Consider the following 13,577-nt stretch of genomic DNA (forward strand, 5'->3'; position numbering starts at 1 on the left):
ATTGCCTTCTGCAAGATGTAGGACATTCTCCTCATTGTCTGGCATCCTCGTCGTTCGCTCTCGATTCATGGTACCTCTCATGAAACAACCAGTCTCGCGTAACCTTCTGTGCACACGTGCGAAAATCGTATGATGAGGAGCACACCTGTGAGGGAAACGTTCCTGGTACAAGTGCAGAGTGGCGCGCTCGTTACAGTCCACAACTCCATACGCAAGGTGCATGTCGGCCGATTCAACGTTTGAATACCGTGCATCCTACTGCCTCGGGAACCGGTTCGCAAATGCTGACTTCCAGCGGGATCGCTGTTCACGCGACCTCCCGTTCAATGTCCTCTACCGCATGATGCAGGCATTTCGGACCCTGCAATGCTATGTGATTCCAATTCGTCTTTGTGTCCCCTACACTTCCTGCAAGTTTGTCACACTGTGTATATATATATATATATATATATATATATATATATCAGGGTGAAATATATATATATATATATATTTTTTTTTTCAGTATTGTGCATTATCTTCGAGTTACGTTATATAACTTATGTATTAATTAATAATGTTAAGTTTGTAAAATCTAAGTCGTTATATGTATTTAGTTAAAAAAAGTACAATTTAATTGATAATGAAGTTTAACAAGATTAATAAATTTTACTGATTAATTGATAATACTACATACTATACTAAGCTAATGCTATCTAGTACGGGATATAACGTTGTATTGTATAACAATGGCGGCAAGTTATGAATGGTAAATCAACAGACACTAAGTATTAATTAACTTCCAAAATCTCACTATGACCTTGACTAGGTCTATAAGCTACTTATAGAAAATAATTTAATATAACAATTAAGTCAATAAAGTGGCTAAATATAGCTAAAAACTTTGCATCCGCGGAGCTTAAAAACTTGTAAAACATGTGGATTGGATACCCTTACCAATACTAAGCAATAACCTACAAAATCTCTATCGAAGTTAAAAATTAAACTGAGTATCGTACTAGGAATATAAAGCTACTTCTAGAAAATAAATTAATATGCCAATTTAACTCAATAAAACAGCAAAAATATAAAAAAAACTTCTCTATTTGCCGGAGCTGTAAAAACTTCGCCTGCACAAGGCTACTCTCATTCCCAAATTTTTTGTATAATGTATCTTACCTATCCTTTGTGGAAGTTCTGCTTTTTGCCCTCCTTTTAATAATTTTATTATTATTTTTCCACACTCATTTTTGAATTCCCTTTTCTTCCACAAATATGGGTAAGCATAGAAACGCAGGCATTGATACATAATCAGGTGTAGTCCCCTGATGAAATACCTGTATTATGTATCAATATTTATTTAGCTTGCATCAGATTTTTTTTTTGTAATTTCCCCCATCCTCTTTAGACTATTTAACTAAATTTTTCCACTGTTATCTGATGCTTGCTATTCCTTTATATATTTAACTTATTACTTTTGCTTTACAGTTCACTCCCTTTTAATTGGCTTACCAATTCAGCCCATAATTTGATTTAATTTGTAATATCATATAGGATTTTTTCATCCTTTCTATCTTCCACCTTCAATACTTCCTTTTTCTTCTGTCCTCCTTTTAGTTTTAGCATTTTGTGTAATTTATCCATCTACCTGCTTTTCAACAGTTTTATTACTTCTACCCCCCCCCCCACATTTTTTTTAAAAATAAAAAGGTGTTTGTAAAATGTGGAGCATGTTTATAAAATTTTTAATTTTTATTAAAACTTAAAATGTACACACAGTAAGTACTGCAATCCATTAAGAAAATATGAAATACTTGCACTGTTTATCTTTCTAAAAATTAGAAGAAAGATAGGCACCTGTCAGGTGACCACCACGCTTTTGCTAAATTTTGGGAGCCAGCACTGCACTGCCTCATTATGTGCTACCATCCTTTGAGTATAATCAGGGAGCTTAAGAGAGGTTGGGGGGGGGGGATGATTCCATAGTAGAGAGCAAGCTTGGTACAAAATCAGTAACTTTAGAAGAAAAGTAACAGAGAAAAACAAAAAACTCAGTTTTATTTGATGAACAGGAAGAAATATTTGTTTCTATGCCAACACAGATTAGAAGTTGGGGTAATCCCAAAAAAGAAATGTGATCTCATCTAGAAATCTACTGCTCCTATGCTTACTGAGGATGAGTACAGAAGCAGTAGACTCTCATTTGTGAGAAATAAGATAGGACTAATTTTAGAAGGATCAAATTTAGCTAAGTTTTCTTTGCCAAACTGGACAGTTACCTGGAGATTGGCATTTAAGTAATCAATGGGTATTTGAGAAGTTATATTTGCGTAGGGCAAAGTTTCTCAAACTTGAAAGTAGAATGTAGTATATCATCAGCAAAAAGTATGGATAGGATTTCTAAACAGCAAAGAGAAGGTTTTAATATAAAAGTGGAAAGGTGACAGAGAAAGAGTGTGCACACTTTGGAGAATACCAGCATTAGTTAAGAGGTTAGAAAGATAGTCATCTATCATCATCAGCACCAAGTGGGAACATGATAAAAAAAAGCCTTGGAAATGTCATAAGCAACTGCTTGAGTTTCAAATATTTTCATCTAATTTATCCAAAGATAAACATAAACCAATTTATCACCAGTGGGACAACACAGATAAAATGCAATCATTGATTAAATGGAAGATTTAAAGGTAGTGTAAGAGTTGGCAAATGGATTTCTCCATTAATTTGGAGAGGGGAGAGGTAAGTGGAATGATATTCAATTTATTATTCTCTTCAATGGAATGATAAATTGAAGGGGTTTTGAGAACAAATGGAGAAATGTCATTAGGACCTGGAGCTTTCTTAGCACTGAGACTGTACAGAATTCTTCTAATGTCCATCTGTCAGAACATCACAGGAGGTATTCAGTGGAGTGTACTAGATATGGCAGAAGGTAATTTGCCAAGATCATCAATGTGATGAGAAGAAAAGCAGGATACTAATACGTCAGCACTATCTTTAGCTGAAAATTCAACAGAACCATCAGGCTATAACAGAAGTGGAAGTATAGATGGAGACAAAAGTTGCAGCCAATAACTTTGGCAAGAGACCCCAAGACTCAACTACCACTTGGAAAATAAGCAAGTTTTCTACTCTTAGCCTGTTCAAAATTGAGTATAACTGATATAACAGAACTATAATCTGTTTTCTGTGCAAGAAAAATTCCAGTAACCCACTAATAAGATGTTGTGTTCCTGGCAGTGCTTGCACTGCATGAAGAAGAATTTCATGTCTGCCCAGTATTACCCTTAAGTCATTCTTCACACTGACTCTAAGAAGCCTTTGGCTTATTATTCAGAAGGAGTACGACATTACACTTAAGAGCATTAAAGTTTAATTGTAATTCCATTTTTCTGATCTGTATAAATCAGGGGTGGGCAGCACCCGGCCCGCAAACTTGTATAACCTGGCTGGCGGTTGTAATATATATAATAAATAGCCCACGGAAGAATATATATCATGAAATTATGTTTATTGTAATTTTTATTACATTTGCTGATATTATATTCAAAATATTAAAATGTTTTTAATATTTTAATTGCACAACGTTTAATGAATCATTTGAATTTGTGCCACATATCACGACTCAAGTAAGCAACAGTGTTGCCAAATGGTAAGCAAGCACAACTTCTTCTGGCAACACTGGTGAGCAGGCATAGACTTGCATGCAGTCAGTAGGGACTCTTGGCTCTGCAGAATGTGATTGCAGTGCAAGTGTATCGTGCATTTCAACAGCTAATGTCAGTGAATAATCAATGGATAAAAGTAAATAATTTTGAGAGGGTTTACCATTTTATTTTTATGAAGGTATTTATTGAAACCTATCGCAATGCATAACTGAAAATCTAAGATTATTAAGATTTTATAAAATCTTTGAATTTATATTAAATTGATTTAATTTTTTATAATTGTATACTATAATTGTATTTTTTGTAAATTTTATCTTCAGTTTGTATTTCATTTTTCTTATTAATAAAATTAATTATATGTACGAGTATGTAAAAATATTACAATAAATAACATAAAACTCTTTATGACAATTTTTTCATTGTACACCATTTTAATAATCCTAAAAATCATAGAAACTAAAAAAAATCTGGCCCATCCCTGATCTAGATTGTTATGAAGCAGCATGGGCTGGTTGTGACTTTTTACCAGTCTCCCGACCATCATCCTCTGCAAATTCTGACATGCCCTATATGCCTTCATTAATATAAGTTAGAAACAAAATCAAAATGGACTCAAAAATCAAAACAAAATCATTCGTGGATCTTATTTGCAACTCTGGTCCAGTGACTGATGAAAGCATTAAGAGTTGTATATGTTCAGGTGCTACAAAAATTTTTTTTGTAATGGTGAGGGGTGAAGTACTGTTTGTTATTTGGTTTTTAGGAGCATTAGCAACTAAGGCCATATTGCTCCGGGATATGCGGTGGTCATTTCCTGACCTCTCCGCATCTTCCGTATTTGGTGGTGACGGGCTCGAACCCCGGTCTAATCAAGAAGCGTGTGCTACGCACTGCTGCTCCTCCCCACCTGGCTACGGAGGCGCCTAGGGTGAAGTACTAATAACTATTAAAATAAAGACAAACTTAACTTATAAATTAAAGACAATTTAAAAAAAAAAAAAAAGTCAATTACTATAAGAATATAAGGACAAAATTATTCTTATAGTAAATTACTATAAGAATCATTTTGTAACTAACTGTATTGAAACTCACCAAAGTCAGATCTTGTCAATATACACTGCATTGGATGATCAGTAGTATGTCGTGTGTTTGTGGCACCTGCTTCATAACACGTGGCACACAAGTCGTAATCATAACAGATGAGACATTTATACCTCTTTCCTCGGAAGTTACCTTTCAAACATGAATCACAGCTAACGCCTAAAGAAAAATAAGTAATTCTGTTAAATAAAAATTATAAAGAAATGCGAATTTTTATGCTTGTAATCTAAAGAAATAATTTACTAACCATTAATGTTAAAAATACCTAATCTATGATCTCATTATTCGATAAGCATATATTTTTTTGTGTCAGTACTGCTATACAGTCAGTTCTGCTATAATGTGATACATGTGTTCCTTAAAATCTCTGCATTATGGTATTTCGGGCATTAAAAACAACAGGGCTTACAGGTAAAAATAGGGATAGGAGCAGACCATTCAAAAAAAAAAAAAAAAAAAAAATGTTCGGTCAGGTAAATAAAACACTAAAAAAAAGTTAGAAACCCAATAAAATTGTTAACACAGGTTTAAACATCTTAAATTTCTAATAAATAAATAAATATTACAGTAAAAATAGCACTTTACCTTGACAAGATATGAAGTTTGCTTGATTGATATTTTTGTTCACTGACATATTCTTTTTTTTTTTGGATTGTAAAATTTAAAACAGGAAAAATGATAAGCAATCAATAACGACGAACACCAAACGCACAAATTACACAAGTGAGACAAGTTTATGAAGCTTAAAAAATAGGAATGAAGAGAGAAGATTCTGAAAATTTATTTGTGTTTTATATTATTGAAGATTTCGTGGAACGGGAAACACATTTCACCATAATAACCAAAAAAGCCACAGAATTCCAGCTATCGATATAATCGCAAATGCAGTAAGATCGAGTTTACTACCCACTTATAATTAGACTGCACTAACAGTAAAGCCCAAATAAACTGGGAACTGTACATTGTTTTTATTGTTTTATGGTAGTGAACTCCAGAAATGTACTCTGCTCAAGCTATCATCATCATCATCAGCTATTTTCAATCCACTGCACGATGAAGGAATCTCCAGCAACTTTCCAGTTCCTTCTGTTTTGTGCAATGGCCATCCATACTACCCACGAACTCGTGAATTTCATCTGTCCATCTCCGTTGTTGTCTTCCAGGTTTTATTTTAGCACCTCTTGGACTAAGAAAATAACAGAAATACCATTCTGTTATTTTCTTAGTATTTCAGTATTTTCTTAGAAAATAACAGAATGGTATTTCTGTTATTTTCTTAGAAAATAACAGAAATAACATTCTGTTATCTTCTTAGTCCACTTGTCATCATGTCTTCTAGCTATGTGTCCTGCCCAAGACCATTTCTATCACACCTCACGAAATTTCTGTTCAAACAGAAAAATGGGGGCTCGTGAAAACATGAGTGGGCATACAATATCACCTGTTATCTTGTGAATACAGCAAATGTAACAGTCTCTCTCTGACCAATACAACTACAGTAAATGGGAAACACAGCTCTCACACATTTGGCATTTTTTAAGCTTCGTACACTTGTATGTACTGTTGCGCAAGTTGCTACGTTCAGCTTGGTGCTGGGTTTTGCGTTCACTTGCAGCCAAAATCGAGCATGAACCAACGTGAAAATCACATTATACTTGCATTATTCCCTAATATATCAATCGCGTTGGAGCAAATTTGCATTGTGAAAATATACATTATGACAGAACTGACTGTGCACAAGTAAATGAAAGAAATCAATAATACACAACTCATGTTAAAATCCAGTACTTGTTGAATATGTGCTCAAGTAATTACCCTTGTGATTTTGTACACCATGGTACAAAATATACTAGAAAAATATTAAAAACAGAAAAAATTTGGAAATTTAAATTTCTGTTAGAATTACACAGCATGAATTTTAGTATTCCTGAAGTATTTGTTTTTGATCTGCACTACTATTTTTTTTAACTGGGAAAAAACATGGTGGAAAAAAATTCTTTAGGGCTTCATATTTGTCAAAATGCAAGTCACATGCTACCTCCTATGTTAATTTTTAATAGAGCTATGGTTTGAGCTTTAATTTTGCATGCATCGCTGTTTCCCAAGATTTGGCTGAAAGAGTCAAATACAGTTGTTAATGTGATGAATAAAATTTTAAAGTGCTCCATTTTAACACCATTTATTTTTTTCTCAAAAAAACTCATTGCTGAAAAAAGATACACCAGCACCAGAATGACAGCTAATGGATTTGACAGACCTCTCAGACAGATAAATTTAGTTCTTAAACAATTATATGTAACATTATTACAATGTTCAGTCATCATTACAATAGGCTCCCATGGTACGCCTGACTTTGATATTTCAACACTGCAAATGACTTTTACACATAGCAAAAGAATGAGTAAGCTAAATCTTAGAATAATTACGTATTACCATTCTAACTTAATAATGCTATTTATATGATTTCGTATGAATAGTAAATATTAAGCCCACTGTTTAACTTGGTCACTCAGTTTCACTCCGAAATAAGCACAATACATTTTTTTTACATAATATCGGCGTGTAGATACACCATAGACAACTCTTAAGAAACTACAAAGTAGTTGTTGTAGGCATCATTTGCTCTTTCTCATGTTGTGCTCTGCCTTCACGACGAGTTGCCATGATATTGCACTACCTCGAATAAGTATAACGCTTCACTAATAGAGAAGACTATTGTTACTTATTCTCAGTGAGTACCACCAGCCAGACATGTTTCAAGGCTATTGGCCTATCATCAGTGGGCAGGTACCCTGGTATTGCAGACATGACCCAGTTGTGAAGATAATCACACAATATGAGAGATGCCAAGGCAACTCATCGTGAAGGCAGAGCACAATATGAGAAAGAGCAAATGATGCCTACAACAACTACTTTGTTAAGAGTTGTCTATGGTGTATCTACACACCGATATTATATAGATATTAAACTCTTAATGTATTATGCCTTGTGCATCTAGTTATTTTAAATATTGTCATATACACCTTTTGGCATCTCTCATATTGTGTTATTTTCTGTTAAGATCTGTGTGAAGATATTTTACTCACTTTTCAGTATAAGTTTGACATGATAACCTCAAAAAAAACTGCACTCTCACTGATAAAAAGTTTGGAATCACAGCATATGACAACAATTTTCATTCATTTTTTTTTTCAAATTAACCACGACAATGTAAGGTCTAATGTTAAATAAAGATAAAAAAAAAAAATTGCAAAGTATATTCAATTTTTTTTTTTTTTTTTTTATTAAGCATCGAAAAATTTACAGCAAATAAAATATTAAAATATTAAAATGATTATTATCAACAACTATACTGCTTTTTCTTTAAAATATCCTCTATAAGATTTTATCACTCCCGTACACACACAAGGCATTCTGGTGATTAATTTTATAATAGTGTCTTCACTATTCATTCGTGTATTAAGAATTTGCAGATAAAGGAACCACTAGGTGGCAGTGATCACAGTGTGCTGAAGTGGGATTTACTCAAAGAGGTAACTACCGTCAGGGGTAAAGGAAAGGATTTTTGCTTCCGTAAAGGGGAGTACAGTGGTCTCAGACAGTTTTTAAATTCTGTACAGTGGGATCAACTGACGATGTTACCAACAGTAAATTCTAAGTGGGAAGCATTCAAGGAATTAATCGTGGAAGCTACTAGACTTTATATACCGATTAAGAAATATCGTTCAAGGTTTAGGCCTAAATGGTTATCAAATGAACTAATGAGACTCGTGACAGAGAAGAAAAATGCATGGGATGCATATTAATTATCAGGTGACGCAGAAGCCTGTGGCAGATATAAGCTAGTCTGTAATCAGGTCACAAAGGAGGTTTGGCAGGCGAAGGCGGATTACGAGAAATCTTTGGCAAAAGATGCTAAGAAAAACAGCAAGGATTTCTTTACTTATATAAACTCTAAAAGGAAGGGGATGAATATGATTGGTCCACTTGACATCGATGGTTCGACTGTTGATGATCCTGCTCAGATAGCAAACAAACTGAATGAGTATTTTGCATCTACATTCACACGTGAGGAATTATTACAATTTGAAAATGGAAGAAGGTTATCAAATTGTAGCAGTGTGCTTAATGATTTTGTAATAACTGAGAGCAAAGTGGAGGAGAAATTGTTGAAGTTAAACATAAGAAAGGCACCTGGGGTGGATGGGATCTATCCAGTTATTTTAAAGGAGGCGGCAAAGCAACTAAGCAAACCCTTAGCCATAATTATGAGAGCATCCTTGGCCTCAGGGGAGGTTCCCACGGACTGGAGATGTGCAAATGTGTCCCCAATTCACAAAGGTGGATCGAAGGGTGACACGAGTAATTACAGACCAGTTAGTTTAACTTCTGTTCCGGGTAAAATAATGGAGTCACTGGTTAAAGATGCATTGCAGGATCATCTAGACAAGACTGCAGCAATAATTCAAACACAGCATGGGTTTGTTAAGGGAAAGTCTTGTCTGACAAATTTGATTGGTTATTATGATGTGGTCACAAAGGAACTGGATGCAAAAAATAATTTTGATATCATATACTTGGATTTCAGGAAAGCTTTTGACACTGTTGCGCATGGAAGACTACTGTACAAATTGGAGCAGAATGGTATTAAGGGTAAGTTGCTACAATGGATAAAAGGATGGTTAAGTGGGAGAAGACAGAGGGTGGTAATCAATGGGTGCTGCTCTTCGTGGACTAATGTTATTAGTGGAGTCCCACAGGGTTCGGTGTTGGGTCCACTGTTGTTTTGTGTATTTATCAATGATATTGATGAAGGTATATCAGGCTTAATGTCGAAGTTTGCAGATGACACAAAGGTTGGCAGGGTTGTTAATGACAGTAATGGCAGTGTGCTACTGCAACAGGATCTAGAGAAATTGGGCAGATGGGCTAAGAAGTGGCAACTGAAGTTTAACCTTGACAAATGCAAAGTACTGCATATGGGTAGAAGTAACCCCAGAGAAACGTACCAACTGTGTGGTACTACACTTAAGGTGGTAGAATATGAAAAAGACCTGGGAGTAATTGTGCAGTCAGATATGAAGTTTTCTGAGCAATGCAGACAGGCTGCTAGGGCAGGTCATGGGGTTTTGTCAATGATATATAGGAATTTTGCTAGCAGGGAAAAGGAGGTGATTGTCCCTCTGTATAAGGCAATGGTCAGGCCACGCCTTGAGTACTGCGTACAGGTCTGGAGGCCTCATTTTAGGAAGGATGTAGATTTGCTGGAGCGTGTACAGAGAAGAGCAACACGATTGGTGAGGGGAATGAAGGGATACTCTTACCAAGAGAGGCTTAAGTTCTGCAAATTGCAGTGGCTGGAGACTAGGCATCTGCGCGGTGATCTGATTGAGGTCTATAAGGCCTTGAATGGGTTGAGCACGCTGAATTCTGATGGGATCCTTCCACTTGTTCAGATTACGAACCTACGGGGACATAAGTTCAAATTAAGAAAGGACAGATGTAGAATAGATGTGCGGAAATTTGCCTTTAGCCAGCAGGTGGTTAATTGCTGCAACAAACTTCCATCTGTCGTTGTGGAAGTTGATAGGTTAAATAAATTTAAGGAGGAACTGGACAGGCATTTGGAGGGAATGGTGTGATTTTTTTTTTTTTTTTTTGGCTGATGCTGCATAAGCTCCTACACTTGCTTTCTTGCATCATGTGCCACTACTACTACTACTACTAACATTCTTCCAAGTGATCCGAAAAGTTGTCCATAAATTTTGAGAAGATGGGCAGACTTCACAGACTTGACAGTCTAAGATAACTCCATAAAAGCTATATTGGCAGGCAATTGGGGTGGCCATACCATAATTTTAAATATCCTTTCCTGTTGTTTAGTTGCTCAAAAATCCCTGCACAGCTTAGTGCTGTGCTTCAAGTCATTCTCTTGTTGTAACATAAAATTTCTTCCACAAAGTTTTAAGTCTAAAGGATACTGCATTATGTTCAAGAATGTGTTTGTAGCCTTCATTTCTTAAAATTCCTTCAATTCCGAGAGCTTAAATTCTTGATTGTAAGCACTGAACAACGTTGCACCATTTTTTATTCAGTTGATTATCTCATATAAACTCTACGCCTAGATTCAAAAATTTCAAATTTGGATTCATCTGTTCACACTGTTTTTCCATTTTTCAACTGTCCAATGCTGATGACTCTTAGCTTAAGCCAACCGTTTCTTTTGATTTTTCAGTTTTAATAAGGGTTTTCTGACAGACCATGAAGTCCTGCTTGTTTAAAATCAAGTTTTAAAGTGTATGTAGACATGGAAGTTTCTCTGTTACTATTGAAGTCAGCTCGGACTTCAGGTGCAGTAAGTCATTGATTGCATTTAGAAATCAGGGTGTATGGTCTTATCTTGTGCTTCAATTGTTATTACACACAGTCATCATGACCATGGTTTGTCCTTTAAACGAAACACCTAGTTTTTTTGCCAATCCTTCTCATAGAATAACTTTCTTTATAAGTTATAATAAAAAAACATTTCTTTTTTCAACACTCAGTTCCTTATTTCTTGCCATGTTTATCACGAAACACATAAAACTTACGTCAAACACTCTTTCTAAATGATAGGCTTCGATTTTATAAGATACAGCTCTTACTCTTCAACTTATATTGTTGCAAAACATTCTAGAATCATTTACAATCCCAAACCAATTTACAATTACAAACCCTGTCCCCAGGAAGGAGGGGAGGCCCACAACCTGGGGATGGGGTTTTAAAGGGAACTGGGTTTGAGTACCCGGCTCAGATCACCAAATGGTGTGTCAGAAGCGGAGCTGGCAGTATGTCTCCATTGGCAATCGATGTCAGGTCCATGTAAGTGTTGAATCTGGTAGAATGGTCAAACTGTCCATTCTGCCCTGGGGGTGGGATATGTTAGTTGGCAATGAGTGGGAGTAATCTCTCTCCCCCACTGCCAGGAGGGTGGGAGATACACATTTACTTCATTCATAATCTGTATTCTCACTCTACTTGCATTCTGTTTTTATACTTTTTTCTTATATTTTATAATATATATATATTTTTCTGTTACATTATATATACAGGGTGGTGCAAAATAAGCTAAACAGTTTGTTTTCTCTGTAACTTTATAACGAATGTAATAAATGAACTATCTAAACGGTGAATGAAAGCTTTATTCTTGGAAATTTTTTTCATCATATGTGAAAAATAATATCGGCCAAATGCCCCCCCCCTTCTTGCTCGCAAACATGTGCTCTTCTCATGGCATTTTCCATGGCATTTCTCAGAGTTTCAGGAGATACTGTGGCTATCTCATGCCGGATGTTCTCTTTTAGGTCCTCTATGGTTTGAGGATTATTGGCATACACTTTATCCTTGAGATAGCCCCAAAGAAAAAAGTCTGGGGCGGCCAAATCCGGTGAGCACGGTGGACATCTCACATCACCATTTTTCGAAATAATGCGATTGGGAAAATGCTGCATTAGGAGGTCCATTGTGGCTCGAGCGGTGTGAGCCATGGTGCCACCTTGTTGGAACTACATATTGTGGTCTTCTGGTAGCTGTGGCGTCAAAACATTTTCAACCATTGTCCTATGCTGCTCTCCACTGACCGTATGAACAAAACCATCATCATCCTCGAAGAAATAAGTCCAATGATGCGTTTGGCTGTTATGGCACACAAAACTGTTACCTTAGCTGGATGCAGTGGTCTCTGGTGAGTTATTCTTGGGTTCGCTCTGACCCAAAATCGACAGTTTTGTTTATTAAAAAAGCCACTTAACTGAAAATGTGCTTCATCACTCATCATCAAATTTGAAATGAAATTCTCATCATTTTTTCCCAAGGTTTATGAAGGCATGGGTGTATTCCAGACATGCCTGCTTGTCTTCAGGATGAAGGGCTTGGCCTAATTGAATCGTGTACAGAAAGTGATGGAAGTCCTTGCGCAAAATTTGCTGCAGCAAGTGACGAGAGATCGTCAATTGAGAAGAGCATCTTCTCGTTGATGTTGATCTACGACACTCTCCCATACATGTGCAATGTTTTCCATTGATCAACCACTACGAGGTGTTCCAGTGTGTCTGGCATCATCAGCAGCATCAGCAATTCCCCTTTCTTCAAAATTTTGAACCGCAGTGTAAATTGTGTTCCTATTTGGTGCCTCGCGAACGTTATAAAATTGTCTATATGCTCATTGCATTAGAACTAATGACTGATTGTTTTCCAAGAACACTGACTGAATTTAATTATGGAGAGGTACACAATTGCTCCGCTGAGCAATTGTGTACCTCTCCATAATTAAATTCTCCAAGGGTTACCTGTAAGATAAACACAAAAAATTATAAAACCTAAAAAGAACTAAAAAAGTTAAGATTTTTTTTAAAATGGTCAGATTTTGTGCCACCCTGTATATATATATATATATATATATTTTTTATTCGCTCATTCAACTTTTTCTCACAAGGGGGGGGATGCAATGGTGTGTAATGTAAATTTATAACTGAGTAGATAAGTTACATACCAGAAGGCTGAGTTCTACCAATCTTATAGCTCCCAATCACAATTCCAGTTAGACTTGGCATCCACTCCTGTTGCATAGACCTCAATCGCATAGTATGTTCGAATTAATATTGATCAGTAAGCAGTACCATATGGTACCATGAGAATCGCTTAAATTCTAGCCAAGCAGTCAGTTAAATGCACTAGGTGGTGTGCCCATTCAATAGGTCCTGGAGAGAACACTGATGTGTATAACAATACCTGGACAGTCTTCTCAATACACAGCAACTATTTCTTCGTGTTTTAGGTGTTTTCCCTTAT

The 13,577-nt window shown here is 35.9% G+C and overlaps 1 protein-coding gene across 1 annotated transcript in view; it reads right to left on the reverse strand.

Moving 5' to 3' along the window:
- Positions 1 to 13,577, reverse strand: part of Kcmf1 (Potassium channel modulatory factor 1) — a 195,742-nt gene that overhangs the window by 150,955 nt on the left and 31,210 nt on the right. The window contains exon 2 of the mRNA XM_090385569.1: positions 4,740 to 4,907. Within this exon, the coding sequence (XP_090241695.1) occupies positions 4,740 to 4,907 (168 nt within the window). The remainder of the gene's footprint in view (positions 1 to 4,739; positions 4,908 to 13,577) is intronic.

This window comes from Mastigoproctus giganteus, chromosome 11 (genome assembly GCF_048544385.1).
Source record: "Mastigoproctus giganteus isolate SK-2022 chromosome 11, ASM4854438v1, whole genome shotgun sequence".
Lineage (NCBI taxonomy): Eukaryota > Metazoa > Arthropoda > Arachnida > Uropygi > Thelyphonidae > Mastigoproctus > Mastigoproctus giganteus.